Here is a 13,957-nt window from a genome sequence, read left to right on the forward strand (position 1 = left end):
ATAAAAACCATTCATTGGATCCATGTGCATGATTATTTGTTCTAATTTTGTGCTCTTATTTGTTCTAATTTTGTGCTCTTTGCTTTCTTTTAATTTTTGAGAAATTTATTTTTTATGCTCTTCTGCAAACTTCATTGCTTTGTCTTTTTTTCCTCCTGAGAAGGCTTATTCAGGATGTGCATGCCTTCATAGAAAATCTTGGAGAAAAATGTGCAGCAAATGTTGTTACCGAGAGGTATGTATCTTACAATGTTTAGTGTGAGTTATCTTAATTTCTACTGATGCAGATCACAGCATCAGGAAAGATACTGGTGTTTCTCTATCTTTACATACAAGTGAAAGGCAGTGATGTCACATCACATTCAAAATTCAAATACTAAATATAGAAAGATATATATTTTCAAGAAAATATATCTAATCTATTAGCCTGAAGGGGACTGAAATAACTATTTCCTCATTTTTCACCGCGTAAAAGTAGCACATTAGGATGCAGATAGCTTATCCTGCTGTGCTGATACGTAACTCATCTTTGCACGTGTGACAATTAATAAACATAAGGTTTTATTAATGTGGCCACATTTGGAGCTTGACTTCTCAGCACTGGTTGTAGGTGCAGTACTTACCACACCTTTGAATGAGACTGCTGTTTCTGTAGAACATGTTAAAGACCTGTACGTAGAAGCAGTGGCAAGCTAACAGGAGGTCATCAGTTTTCTTCAGCAGCAGTGATGGACAGACCTCAAAGTTCTGGTTTGGGTTATTTCCATGTTCTGTCATCTTACTATAGACAACACCACGGCCCTAAGATTGCAGAGTTCTTCACAAGAAATGGGTTGCTTACTTCGTTTTGCCTTCTAATTTCACTTCCTGGATTTCCCAGCCTATATACAGTGTTTACAGTTCATTTCAGAATTTGGTGGTCTATTAGGCATTACCTAAATTACAAAATGCATCTATCTTAAAAGATGAGCTTTGATTTCGTGCATGCTGAGGATACTGTTTATATTTTCTAATTTAGAATTAGTCTGAACAAAACATATGACTTTTAAATTAACGTCTTACAGTACCAACCGAGACGATCACTATGTACGGATCTGTGCTATTAAATTTCTATGCTTGTTGGATGGATCAAATATCTTGCATAAGAGCTTTATGGAAGACATTGTCATCAAACTACTTGAGAAAGTAAGTTTTGTTTCTCTTGGTATATAAATGTGATAATGTAACTATTAAAATGCTACGTACTTGCAGCTGAAAAGGCATATTTGCAGTTGTTTGTATGGTCTCTATGAACGTGTCCTATAAGAACCTTTTTTTGTTGTTGTAGAGCACAGGTTATTTAATTCAGCCAAATGGGAATGGTAAAAATAGTCTTTCAGATCTATTCCTGAATTTATAGGGGATGTTCTAGCTTTACTCAGTATTATCCAAATTGTAGCCATTATTTCATGAAGAGCCTTCCTTTAGCCTGCATTTCAGAATGCTGCATTTCACTTCAACAACCGCAAACAACTTTTGGTATAGCGAGATCTCTTTGTCTCCTTAGAAGGCCTTTATAAATCATATTAATGGAGGTTAGTCTGCTTTTCATTTGTTATATCTGCTTATTTACTGACGCTAGTGTGAAATCACTGGTAATTGACTACATAACCCCTGCATTCTGGTAGTGTTGTATTCTACTTTTATCTGAAGAACAAGAAGTGAGTGATTCTTCATTTGTTTCCTCCAGTAGAGAATAGCTGACGGTATTTGTGTTATAAGATCAAGTGGAAAACGTGACTTGAGCTTTAAAATAGATTTCATTTCTTTCTCAAATATGAATGCTGAGCATGTAAATTAAAAACAAATGCATTTTAACATTAATATGAGATTTGTAAAATGAAATTGAATATCAGTTTCTGTCCCAAAACTAGAGCTCCTGTTACAGGCTCGTCTCTTACAATTACAGGCTATCGTGACTAAACCCCTTTTGAAATGCAGACTGAAGTAGAAATGTTTTAGTTTGTGTATTGATCTCCTAGCCTAGGGTATTCAGTTCTGGTTTCATGTAACTAAATGACAGCTTGAGTCTTCATTCTCTAGATGATGCAGTATTAGTTAATTGTTCATATAAAAGAGGTGCTGCCCCACATAAATTCTTCATCTTTCTGCTCTGTGAAGATTCTCAGTACCGTACCTAACGTTAATGCTCCTAAGACAATCCCACTCTGTATTTCTACTATTTCCTCAGCTTCTCATGAAAAAGACTCAAAATGTGTTTGTCCTCATCATGTACCAAGCTTATACTAGCTGTGCAATAGATGCTGCTCTTTAAATACGGTTGAATATGTTTCAATTTTAAACAAAGGATATGTAATAACACTTTCAATTTACTCTCAGGATGAACTGGTGTCCAGATCTAGAACACGCTATTATGCAAACTCATTACAGCATAGAATTAAGAACCGGGTCTGGCAAACACTCCTCGTTCTTCTTCCGAAGCTGGATCAGGTATTACATTTCACTGTAAAGTCTCTAAAATGTGTTTTTTGAGTCTACTTTTGAGAAATATTGAGTGCATTAATTTGCAACAGTGTATAAGGGACATCTAATCTCTGTGACTGACATATAAGTTTCGTGTAATCTCATTCCTTTAGTCTGAAATCCTGGATTGATGCGTTTCCAGAGGTCAGTGAAACCTGAATCTTGCATTTGTGAAGATTGAAGGCTGGGTGGTTGAGCCTAGCTGGGGCTTTTTTGCTCGTCATCTGATTTCGAGCTTTTCATTTAGGAAAAATGCTGCTACTTTATGAATATCCAGAGAACCCAGAAGTTCTAATTTCACATAATGCATCCTCATAATAAAACGTTTGAAAAGTAAATTGTCATAAAGTCATGAAAAATGAAAAGTCCCTGTGGGTGTTCGATATAGCTCTTAATTTTCATTGACAGTGTGAATAGTGTTAGCAGGTACTGTACTCAGCCTCCTGAGGACATACTGCGGCAGCCTTGTGGTGACTCATGTTCTTCCTTAGTGGTACTGTCGTCTTACAGTACTACTGTGTCCACAAATTTGGTCATTCTTTACTAGTAGTCTTCATGCATCAATTAAAAATATGAATATTAAGTGTGCTTTGTGAGGAGTGTATGCTTAAACAAACAAAAAAAAATCAACTAAACCTTCTTTTCCTCAGTTCTGCCATACGAGGAGTAGAGAATGATGTGGTACGTGTTTCTAATGTGTGCACTGTTTAGCTTACCTGTGCTACAGCAGAGCTTCTATAGCAATTTGCTGTCTGATCCCAGCCATGTTTATAGCCTTTTGCCTGTGAGTATTACCTGCATTAGTTAACTTGTATAATAAAGAAATTAAAGGTCCTACATTATTTTTAGTTTGATTATTGAAAGTATTTCTAATATTACAAAGCTGAAAAAAATATTTGTTTTTTCTTCATGGAAATTACTCTAAGCATATATTAAGTGACTGTCTGTTTTGTTTTTTTTCTTAGAAGTTCTTGTGTGGAATCCTTGACAAAGTCTTTCAGGCTGGATTTGGTAACAATCAAGCATCTGTGAAGTACTTCATAGAATGGATTGTTATCTTGAGTCTACATAAATATCCCCAGTTTCTCAATAAATTCTGGGACTGCTTTTGCTATGTAAGAAAGAGCTTTGGCATTCACCTAAGGGAATTTAAACAAAAAAGCATGAAGTCTTGTTTTGGGCAGATTTTGCACATGGTACCCATAGGTCAGGAAAGGATTAACTGGAGAATGGACTCACTAGCGCTTCATTTTTGTCTTTGGATACTTCTTTAAGTAATCACCCTTAAGATTTGACCTGTAGAAATAATAAATAGCCTGTTCTGACGGTCTTGAATGTATATTAGTGTTGTGCATTTGAGGCGAGTAGATAAACACATGATTGCACCAACTCCACTGTACTGGACAATATTGCTTAGGGAGCCCTGTGGAAGCTTGCCACTCAGAACACTTACTGAGCCATGTCATCTTCCTTATCAAATACAAATAGCATCATTGATACTGTAATTGATTTTTAAAAGCTAAATCACTGGATGAGGTATTTAAAAAAAAAAAAACTAACAATTTGGAAAACTGTGTGTGTGTGTATATATTTGCCCAAAACAATACAGGAATTTCACACTACTGTGTGATAACTTCTCACAAATAATGTGTGCTGTTTTCTTCTCCACAAAGGGGACAAATCTCCTTCAGTGTATATTTGATTATCCTTTGATACATGTAAGATCAAATCAATCTAGAAATTCTCTGTGGCTGTGATCTAACAGCAGTACTGTCCAATACAAATACCTAGGGGACATCCAACACATTTGTTTTTAGTGAGATCACTTATTTCAAATTGAAAAGTTCTTGAAGTTTCTGCACAGTTTGGGTGCAGCAGCACAGAATTCATTGTGCTGTCGTTCATTAAAATGTTTTAGCATTCCTCTGAGAAAAATGGTTGAAGCTGCCATGATGAAAATACATCTCTTAAAACTGGATGGGTGGTTGGTTGTTGTGTCTTGTTGGGTGGTGGTGGTTTTTTTTTTGAGGGGACGGACAGTGACTGGATTTGATTATAGTTCATTCATACTGCTGCATGCTTTCTTTTAATGTGTTTGTGAAAAGAAAATAGCGTTAGGAAAAATGTGATTTTGATACGATGACTTCATGTTTTAGTGAGCTGTGCTATGGAAACTGTGTTGATATCAAACTAGATACTGCAGCTGCAGAACGTGCTGTGAAAGCATATAAGTACATTTAATATAGGCGTATTTCTTACCTGCTGAGTTCTTTTTTCCTTTAGGATGAAGAAAAGCTTAAAACAAGCATCTGTACCTTTTTATCAGTGCTATCACATTTTGACACCATTCTTCAAAATACCTCGGAGAAGGTAAGATTCATTAAAATGCTTATTCAGTATTCAGTTGCACTTCACTTGAATTTCTGAAGTAAAACCCTTTTTTGCTGTTTGTCTTCAAAAATGTTGTGTTACTTACTTCCTCCTCAGATAACTTTTGATATGGAAAATAACTCTTCAGGCTATGGCTGTAACATACTGTTACTGAATGTTAGGTAAATGGCAGCTGTTTTTGGATGCACAGGGCCTTGATTACCTGTGAGTCTTTCTAGAACAGTTCAATTAAGTATGTGGTGGACGCACTTGGGGTTGTTTATCCTTGTTCCTAATTTGCATGAAGTGAAATTCAGCTAGCCTAGTAGAATATACTCTTCCTACAGTGTAATAACAGTCATCATGGAATTCTTTAGAAATGGCTAGTCCACATTAATTTTAGATTCTCTTTGATTTGGAAGCTTGGTTTTGTTTTGTTTTTGATGGAACTTTAAAATAGAGGATAAAATACAATTAGATATTACGTGGAAACAGGTACTACATGTCTGTAGCAATCTAGGCATTTATTTTTCACTGTTTGCATGTGAGGAGTGGCTGAGGGAGCTGGGATTGCTCAGCCTGGAGGAGGCTCAGCGGGGACCTTATTGCTCTCTACAACTGTCTGAAAGGAGGTTGTGGCTTGGTGGGAGTTGGCCTCTTCTCCCATGTGACTTGTGATAGGGTGAGAGGGAATGGCCACAAGTTGTACCAGGGGACGTCCAGGTTGAATATTAGGAAACGTTTCTTCTCTGGAAGAGTGGTCAGGTGCTGGAACAGGCTGCTCAGGGAAGTGGTGGCGTCACCATCCCTGGAGGCGTTCAAGAAATGTTTAGATGTTGCACTAAGGGACGTGGTTTAGCGGGGAAATATTGGTGGTAGGTGGATAGTTGTGCTGGATGATTTTGGAGGTCCTTTCCAACCTTGGTGATTCTATGATTCTATACATTTGCAGGATAAGCTTTCTGAGCACTAGAAGTTCAGCAAGTTAAGTGAAAGCTTCCATAAATGCAGAATAATCTTTAAAGCAACCTAATGGATTTTCAAAACACACGTGGGCTTGTAGGTTTGTGCCTTAGTGAACAGAAGGAAGGAAATGATGTATCTGCACATACAGATGCTGTTAAAGCTTTTGAACTGAAAGGCTGTTTTCAGAGGAAAGAATCCCATTTCTTGGGTCACTTACTGCTTTTCTTCTAAATGATACCTTAAGACTTAATGGAAATGAAAATCTTTTGTTTTGTAGAAGCCGATTCTGAAGAAAGCCCTCCTGGTAGTTCTGCAGTGGTGTTTCAACCATAATTTCAGTGTCCGACTTTATGCACTGGTTGCACTTAAAAAAATCTGGGCTATGTGCAGAATGTTGGATGTGGAAGAATTTGAAGCCCTGACACCAGTTATTGAATCGAGCCTTCAACAAGTGGAAAACATGCATGGCACGGGGTTAGTAACAGCTTTCTGACCTAGAGCTTATTGGTTTTTAATAATGGTCTCTGGTAACCTGAAGTCTCTCAGCTATAGGCTGTGGGCTAGCACTTGGTTTCCTTGTGAGACCTAGATGAGATGCCCTTTATTGCCAGGCTGACTTCTGTTAGAATTTGAAGACTTTAGGGACCTTTCTTGAAATGCTAACCTATTTCCTGAATGCTGTAGTTTTAAAATTGGCCCTTAACAGTTAAAGCATTTATTTTCCATATAATATATAGTAATTACAATCAGTTTGTTCCATTCCAATTTGACTACTAAAAAAAATCCAGTATGTTGCGTTTGTTTTGTTGTGCATCATGTGTTACTTTCTGCAACTGCAGGAATGCTAGAAGAAACTGGCAGAGAATCCAGGATCATTTCTTCTTTGCAACATTTCACCCACTCGAGGATTATAGTCTAGAGGCAAGTCTAAAAAACACCATTGTTTGTCATCGTAGTTCTACAAGTATATTTTTACCTTTCTCTGTATGCTGCAGTGTAGGGGGAAATAACGATCAACTATTACTCATTTAAAACTCTGAAGAAATAATTTAACCTAAGTCATCATGGATCTTACATTAAGAATACAGCTTAATTCTCTAGTTCTGTGCTAAAAACCTATGTCAGTTAGGAAAAAGTGAGCATGATGAACATGCCCATGTGTGTGGGAGTTAATCACATTTTCTATTTGTGTCTGGAGAAGATACTGCTGCTAACTATAGACCTGAATCACAGGATTTGTGAGGATTTTTGACATTTCTCTTCTTAGGAAAAATACAACAAAACAACAGGCTGCTGAACTGAATTGTTAAATGTGAGTGGGATAGAGATCTGTAACGTACCAGGCATCTTTTTCAGCTGTACTTTAAACTATAGCTTAAATAACTGAAAGCTGAATTAATGCTGCAGAGAACAGAAGGCAAAAACAAGTGCAAATAAAAATAAGGGATGGAAATACAACTTAAAACAGAAGAGAAACATGAATGTGAAAAGTAAAAATGTGCGCTTTTTGGCAGAAGCAGTGCTGTGGTTCAGAGAAGGAGTTGACTGGTTACTGTTGTTTCTGAAAACTGATGTTCTGTGAGGTATTTCTGTGCAAATTAACTGTGTTAGATGTGACTTACCAAAGTTGGGCATCCAAAATCTCTAACAACAACCAGAAAAAGCAAGGCTGGCAAGAGTATTGAATCTATAAAATGACGGGAAAAAGATGTGCGTTATAAAATTGCCCTGAGGTTAATTATCTGTTTTGCTTTCTTTGAGTGTTGCTGTGCTGATAATGCTGTGTTACATTGCAGACGATATTTTATACTCTTCCACGCCTTTCAGAAGTGGCTGAGGATGAATGGATCTCTCTCTGTAAATTTGAGCGGTTCACTGACATTCCTTTGCCACCAGCATTTCAGTGGTATCGTTCTCGAGCTGAACTTCTTGACCTAAAACCAAGTGACTGGTCTCAGCAAGACACAGGTAACATACAGCTGATGTATATTAAATGAAATGTTAGTTTGTGGTGTAATCGCTGTACATTTCTGTACTAATCTGAACTTAGCATGCACGTGATCCTTGTGTTATCCCTCTGTAGTAGTCTTGAATCTGCATGAGCAAAAGATATACCATAAAATAATAATAGACAACTTTAATGTTGTCTGCAGTACTACCATACTTACCATTATAAAATCTTTAGTGAAGCAGTAGCTTCACTGCTACTTGGATATCCATATGAGTGATGTTTGTTTTTGTAGGTTCAAGTTCAGTTGACGCAGATGGCCAAACAGAGTGGACTGATGTGCAGAAAAAGATCATACCCTGGAAACACAGTACTCCTAGTTCAGACCTGGAAATGGTATTGCAGGACCGTGCTGCTAAGCTTGGTAAATCAAACAGCAGACTGATTGTGGTGGCTTCACTTATTGATAAACCTACCAATTTAGGAGGTAAGCTTGAATGGATGCTTTTGAACTTTTGGATTAGACCTTAGGGCACTGCTGGCTAATAAGGATGAATGTGAAAAAGATAACGTTCAGTATGTTGGTGCTAGGAAATTATTTTAGTACTACCCAGGGAAAGAGATGATTATCCTGCAAAAACATAACAGAAGGAAATGTTACCTGTTTCAGGCGTGTTTTATAGTTTATATTAGGAAATATAATAATGCTGACATGTAGCATGCCTTAATTAAGTAGAACTTCACTGTAAATGATGTGATTTACAGCAATTTATTAGGTTGTGTTTGCTGTTGTCAGAAAAACAGGCCCACAAGCTGGTGCTGCCTGTGCTGCAGTGCAGCAATATGTCATTCTCCCAAGTCTTTTGTTTAGCTGGTACTGGATTTAGAGCTTAAATGTGCTGTGCCCATGTCTGTCTGTCCCCATGAAGGCTTTTACAGTGACCCCCTACTCTGTGTGATTAGCAGTGTAGAAGCGTGCTGCCAGATGTAGAGCTCTTACAGTTTTCATCTTTCTGCTTAGTTACTAAACATTTGCTTTCTGGTAAGATAGATGGAACAGAAGGTAGAGCCTTTTGAAACAGACCTAAAAAGTACCTGAAACCGATTAGAAACAGAGGGCTAAAATAACAATTTAATTTTTTTTTTTAGATTCTTTGTCCCTTCTTACTTGTTAAACTATCTTGGTTCAGCACTTATGCTGTTTTCTATACAAAAATGACTTGAATTCTTCTGTTGCAGGTTTATGCCGTACAAGTGAAATATTTGGGGCATCTGCACTAGTTGTTGGCAGCCTTCATTACGTACAGGACAAGCAGTTCCAGCATCTGAGTGTTTCTGCAGAGCAGTGGCTCCCCCTTGTCGAGGTGAATGGAAACTGTTTAACGGCTCAGAAGTGTGCTGTAGCCTTCAGTGTATCACATAGGTAGTTCAGTACCTTACTGCTTCCTCCTGCAAAAATGAGCTTTGTTATTTAACAAGCTCCTGTTGTCATTTCTGACACTTAAAATAGAGTATTTTGGAGTGACCTTTGGGTCACCCTCATAACAAAGAATTGTATAAATTTACATCATTGTGATTAAGTGGAGCACTGGAATGTAAGGTTTATTTATTAAAGTCAAACAGCACTTAATTTATCTTAGTCCATTACTCAGCCATTGAACTTGCCTGAAGCTAAACTGTGTGCTAAGCTTTTAAAGCCTATTATCTAGCTTATAAAAATGATGAATTCAAGACGTATCTTTAATACTTGTGCAAAAATATGGTTGTGATACTTATTTGTTTTTCTGTATCAGCTATGGTTAAGTCATGTAAAAAAAAATCAGTTCAAATTTTTCATTATTCATGGTGTTTATTTCCAGCATATCTGTTTTCCAGAGCAGTATAGCTGGAGTGTGTGTCCATCAGCGTGTCCTTTTAGACAATGCATTTTTACACCCAATCTCTGTACAGAAGCACACTGGTAGAAATTCTGCTGCATGAAGAAATTGGAATCTAAAACAAATATGTAGTTTAGACAGTTGAATGAAGAAAAATAAGAAATACCTTACTTGGAGCTATCAGAAGTTGTAATACAGGCATGTCAGACAGCTAAGTGAGCTGCAGTACAGGCTGTTAGATTGTTTGGGGATGAGATTTCCATGGTTAAATAACAAATGTGCAACCTACTTCATGCAAAAGTGATTCTTCTGCATTCAGATTAACTTGCACTGAAGAACTTTGGTGATAAAACTCACTTAAGTATAAAAACTGGCCAAGTAAATTGCTTTTTTTTTTTAATTAAATTAACTCAGAAGCTTACAAGTGGTACTATTTAAATACTTTTGTATTTGCCTACTTTTGGACAGGTGAAACCCTCTCAGCTTGTTGATTATTTACAGCAGAAGAAAACAGAAGGCTACACTGCTATTGGGGTGGAGCAGACAGCCAAAAGTTATGATCTTACAGAATACTGCTTTCCAGAGAAGTCACTGTTACTGCTGGGGTAAGAACGTGTGTGCCTTTTGTAAATCAACCTTACTATCCATCCAAATGCCCTTCTATTACTCATAGTCTGACCACGTGAAAATCAAGTGTTACTGGTAAAGGTGGAATTGTAACTGGAAGTGATTGGGGAAACAGCAAAGAGTTTGGCTTTGCTTGCTAAGGAATGGGAATTATGGATCATATCTATGGATATGTAGTTTGTTTTCAGAATGTAGTTCTTATAATCACTTTGTCCTCTTCTATTTAAAAGCATAGCTTTAATTACTGAAAACCTTTGGTGTCTTCTGATGTGCTTGTTCTGAAGAGGTGAAACATGTCAGGACACTGGTGAGCCTGCCATTCCCTCACACCAAGACCTCAGCACAAGTAGGCAGCTGAGTTACAGCTGTGTTTGCTGTGTATGGATAGTTCAAAATAAAGGCAGGGGAAGGAGTCCTAGTGCTGGGCACGCAGCTATTGCTGGCCCAGCAAAATACAGATGGAGTGCTCTACCAGTTTTCCTACATCCCAGCTTATTCAGGTTGCCCATTCAGGTTGTCTTTGTTTCAGCAATACATTATTGCTTTACAAAAAATAACAACTTCTGCTCTGTTTAAGGGCTGACAATTGTCCAAGTAGTATTCCATTGCTACCATGACTCTCACATCTTCTGCTCTCTGGAACACCTGTCTTCTCCTAGACATAATCAGTTTCTTCTTCACTAGGAATGAACATGAAGGAATCCCAGCAAACCTGATTCACCACCTGGACGTCTGTGTGGAAATTCCTCAGCAGGGGATTATTCGGTCACTCAATGTTCATGTAAGTGGAGCTCTGCTGATCTGGGAATACACGAGGCAACAAGTGATCAAGCACAAACAACAGAAATAACTGCCAAGAGTTTTGTGCCTTATAGTACATCTAGGTGGCTTCCTATGGTGCTACGGCATGGGGTTCTGAAGATGCAACAACTCAGGGTAAATGAGGATTCTTACATTTTGCATGTTCAAGAGTGGTTTTTAAATGCCTTAATACTTGACCTCCATAAATAAAACTGTTGCATTGGTAATAAATGCCGTTTCTGTTGTATGTGGTGTGTGACAGTGCCACTTGGTCAACATCAACATTTTTACTGCATTTCTACTGCAGTCAGATTGTGACAGCCCTGCTTGAAAGGCTGTGCCTTCTGAGAACCACAATCAAAACTTGATGTAGGTGGAGTGAAGTGTTGAATGTCTCCAGCACCCAGAGAGGGGACACGCATCTTGCACTTGAAGGGGGGCAGTGCAGGTAATTTTTTATAGTGTAAGTAAATTTAAGTGCCTTTTGTGGTCAAGCTTATTGTTTAATGGAGTTGCTTCAGTGTAAGGTAATTATAAACACCAAATCACACAAAAGGCCATAATGTGAGATAAAGTGCTACTTAGAAGTGGACTGAAAGCTGACAGTTACAGCTTATATGGATGGGATACAGCAAGTCTTTTAGATGGCTGCTGTTTTGCAAACTGACATCTGCCTTAAGCTATATTTTCAAGTTCTTAGAAATACCTGGCCAGTGACAAGTGTGAATTACGTACTTATACCATCACCACTCCCTTTTGACAAGGAAGCAAAGTTGGAAAAGCTTTATTAAGGAAAGTTGATGCACTTTAAGAAAAAAGCACTTGTCCCTGTTCTAAAAAGAACAATAAATGCTATCACATAATCATTTATTCTTGCATAACAGTGGCTGGAGTTACAAACTGTAAGCCTTGGGTGTGTTAACAGCCCTGCACTGTATTTCCTCATCTCATACTCATGAAAAAGCTGTCCATGACCATCTTTTCTCAGCAGACAGGTGAGGCCTTGCAGCAGGGGCAGCAGACTGCAGGATAGGAGGATGGGTTACCAGTTCTTGAACTCCAGAGGTCGCGTTGCTTTCTGCTACTTCTTCCTGCTGCGGATCTATGCTGGGTAGATGTACTTTAATAAGCACAGCACCTATGACTTTCCATCAGTTTCTGCAGGATGAAACCCTTCAGTTTCCAGCTTCTCTTTGTATTTTAAAAAATCCCTTCTTTTGTCAAAGTATTTAACCTGTTGAAAAAGGAAAAAACTCATGTTCAGCTTAAGAAATGAGCAAAAGGAGGGCCTTTGGGGCATGGTAGCAGGACTGGAGCATACGTGGTCATTGATCACCAAACTGAAGTAGGATTTTTGTCTTTGTAAAAGCAGTCCCTTGCCTTGTGCACCTCAAAGCTGTGAGGGGCAGCTGTGGCTATCAGGTCATGGTTTCCCAGCCCCTGTGACCCTGCCAAAGCACTGCACGTGGTGTACCTAGGGCACAAATGCAGCATTCAGTCATTGCAGCCGCTGGGCACCGGTTTTTAATGTGAACTCTGGCCAGCAGCTCAAATAGGAAAGAGGGGGAGCTGCTGCAGTGGGCCCAGAGGAGGCCACGAAGATGTTCAGAGGGCTGCAGTACCTCTGCTATGAAGGCTGACGGAGGTTGGCTCGTTCAGCTCGGAGAAGAGGCAGCTCCGGGCAGACCTCGGTGCGGCCTTCCACTCCTCGAGGGGAGCTTGGAGGCAGAAAAAGGGACCGACCTTTTACACGGGCACACACACAGTGAGAGGAGACGCGGTTGTGGCCCTAAGCTAACAGAGGGGAGCAGCCCCCGGCCCGCGCTCACAGCCCGCCCCGCACCGCCGGGGGCCGGCCGCTCTGCTCACCCACTGCTGCGGACACAGGGACTCGAAGGACCGCCTCAGCTTCTCGCACCGCGGCGCGTCCTCCGTGTGCGTGTCCAGGCACCGCCAGAACTCGTCGCGTGCCGCCCAGCACGCCTTCCTCTCCTCCATCGTCGGGGCCGACATGATCGCTGCCGCGATACGGCGGAACCCCGCTCAGCCTCCCGGCCCGGCCCAAACCGGCGGCGAAGGTCAGGAGCTCGGAAGCGGAGAGGCGCGCATGCGCCGGGTGAGGCGGGGAGGCGGGGCGGCGGGAAGCGCCTGTGGGGGTGGGGCGTTAAACAGAAGATGGGCGTTAAGTGCTTGCCGCTACTGAGGGCTTTGAATTACGTTTCCATCTAGCAGTGGCATGGTGAGGAAACGGGTGGCTGTCTTCCACCACAACACCTGTTGCTGTTAATTGGGATGCAGCACTGTGTGCGCTTTACCTTCCAGTTAACACAGATCTCTCCTCACCTGCAGTCATTTATGCCCTATTTAGTTGATAGTTACTGGGCAGGTTCTGGCCTGGAGGCCATAATGGTTTCTTTGTTTGCTTTGAGCAATCAACAAGTTCCATGTCTCTGTAGAACCAGTAACAAAAGCACTCCTCTATGTACCACGGCTGTGTTCTGCTCTGTGCTTATACCAAGAGCTCAGTTTGTTTTCCTTGCATGGAAAGGCTCAGGTATGGCCTCCCTTAGATTATGTTCTTTATCCATCGTAACAATTCAGTGAATTTAATTTGAAGTAAGTAGTGTTCTTGATGTAACATAGCCCTATGTCCAACTATTTATTTTGCCAGAAACAATAACATAGTCTTACCTGAGTTGGCCACCATAGACCAGGCTGCCCAGGGCTCCATCCAACCTGGCCTTGAACACCACCAGGGACGGGGCATCCACAACCTCTCTGGGCAGCCCGTTCCAGCATCTCACCACTCTCATAGTAAAGAACTTCCCCCTGACATCCAACCTAA

The 13,957-nt window shown here is 39.9% G+C and overlaps 2 protein-coding genes across 2 annotated transcripts in view; one reads left to right on the forward strand and one right to left on the reverse strand.

Annotated features, from left to right (window-relative positions):
- TARBP1 (TAR (HIV-1) RNA binding protein 1) overlaps window positions 1–11,343 on the forward strand; it is a 32,855-nt gene extending 21,512 nt beyond the window's left edge. The window contains exons 19-30 of the mRNA XM_040698280.2: window positions 164–235; window positions 1,065–1,185; window positions 2,380–2,490; window positions 3,489–3,638; window positions 4,807–4,893; window positions 6,137–6,333; window positions 6,699–6,780; window positions 7,656–7,827; window positions 8,103–8,294; window positions 9,047–9,171; window positions 10,153–10,289; window positions 10,996–11,343. Coding sequence (XP_040554214.1) covers window positions 164–235; window positions 1,065–1,185; window positions 2,380–2,490; window positions 3,489–3,638; window positions 4,807–4,893; window positions 6,137–6,333; window positions 6,699–6,780; window positions 7,656–7,827; window positions 8,103–8,294; window positions 9,047–9,171; window positions 10,153–10,289; window positions 10,996–11,161 — 1,612 coding nt within the window. The 3' untranslated portion in view covers window positions 11,162–11,343. The remainder of the gene's footprint in view (window positions 1–163; window positions 236–1,064; window positions 1,186–2,379; window positions 2,491–3,488; window positions 3,639–4,806; window positions 4,894–6,136; window positions 6,334–6,698; window positions 6,781–7,655; window positions 7,828–8,102; window positions 8,295–9,046; window positions 9,172–10,152; window positions 10,290–10,995) is intronic.
- A 537-nt stretch (window positions 11,344–11,880) lies between these two features.
- COA6 (cytochrome c oxidase assembly factor 6) lies at window positions 11,881–13,193 on the reverse strand. The gene is made up of 2 exons (XM_001233931.6): window positions 12,982–13,193; window positions 11,881–12,346 (listed from the first exon to the last, which is right to left on the reverse strand). Exons 1-2 carry the CDS (start codon window positions 13,123–13,125, stop codon window positions 12,251–12,253), a joined length of 240 nt encoding a protein of 79 aa, XP_001233932.3. The 5' UTR covers window positions 13,126–13,193; the 3' UTR covers window positions 11,881–12,250.
- Window positions 13,194–13,957: the final 764 nt, after the last annotated feature.

This window comes from Gallus gallus, chromosome 3, assembly GCF_016699485.2.
Source record: "Gallus gallus isolate bGalGal1 chromosome 3, bGalGal1.mat.broiler.GRCg7b, whole genome shotgun sequence".
In the NCBI taxonomy this organism is placed as follows: Eukaryota; Metazoa; Chordata; class Aves; order Galliformes; family Phasianidae; genus Gallus; species Gallus gallus.

Bases quoted from the DNA above. Each gene is read 5' to 3' on its own strand.
- COA6 (XM_001233931.6), bottom strand. From the start codon at position 13,125: ATGTCGGCCCCGACGATGGAGGAGAGGAAGGCGTGCTGGGCGGCACGC. The intron at 12,347-12,981 runs GTGAGCAGAGCG...CTTTTTCAACAG, and splicing joins CCCTGTGTCCGCAGCAGTGG to GTTAAATACTTTGACAAAAG.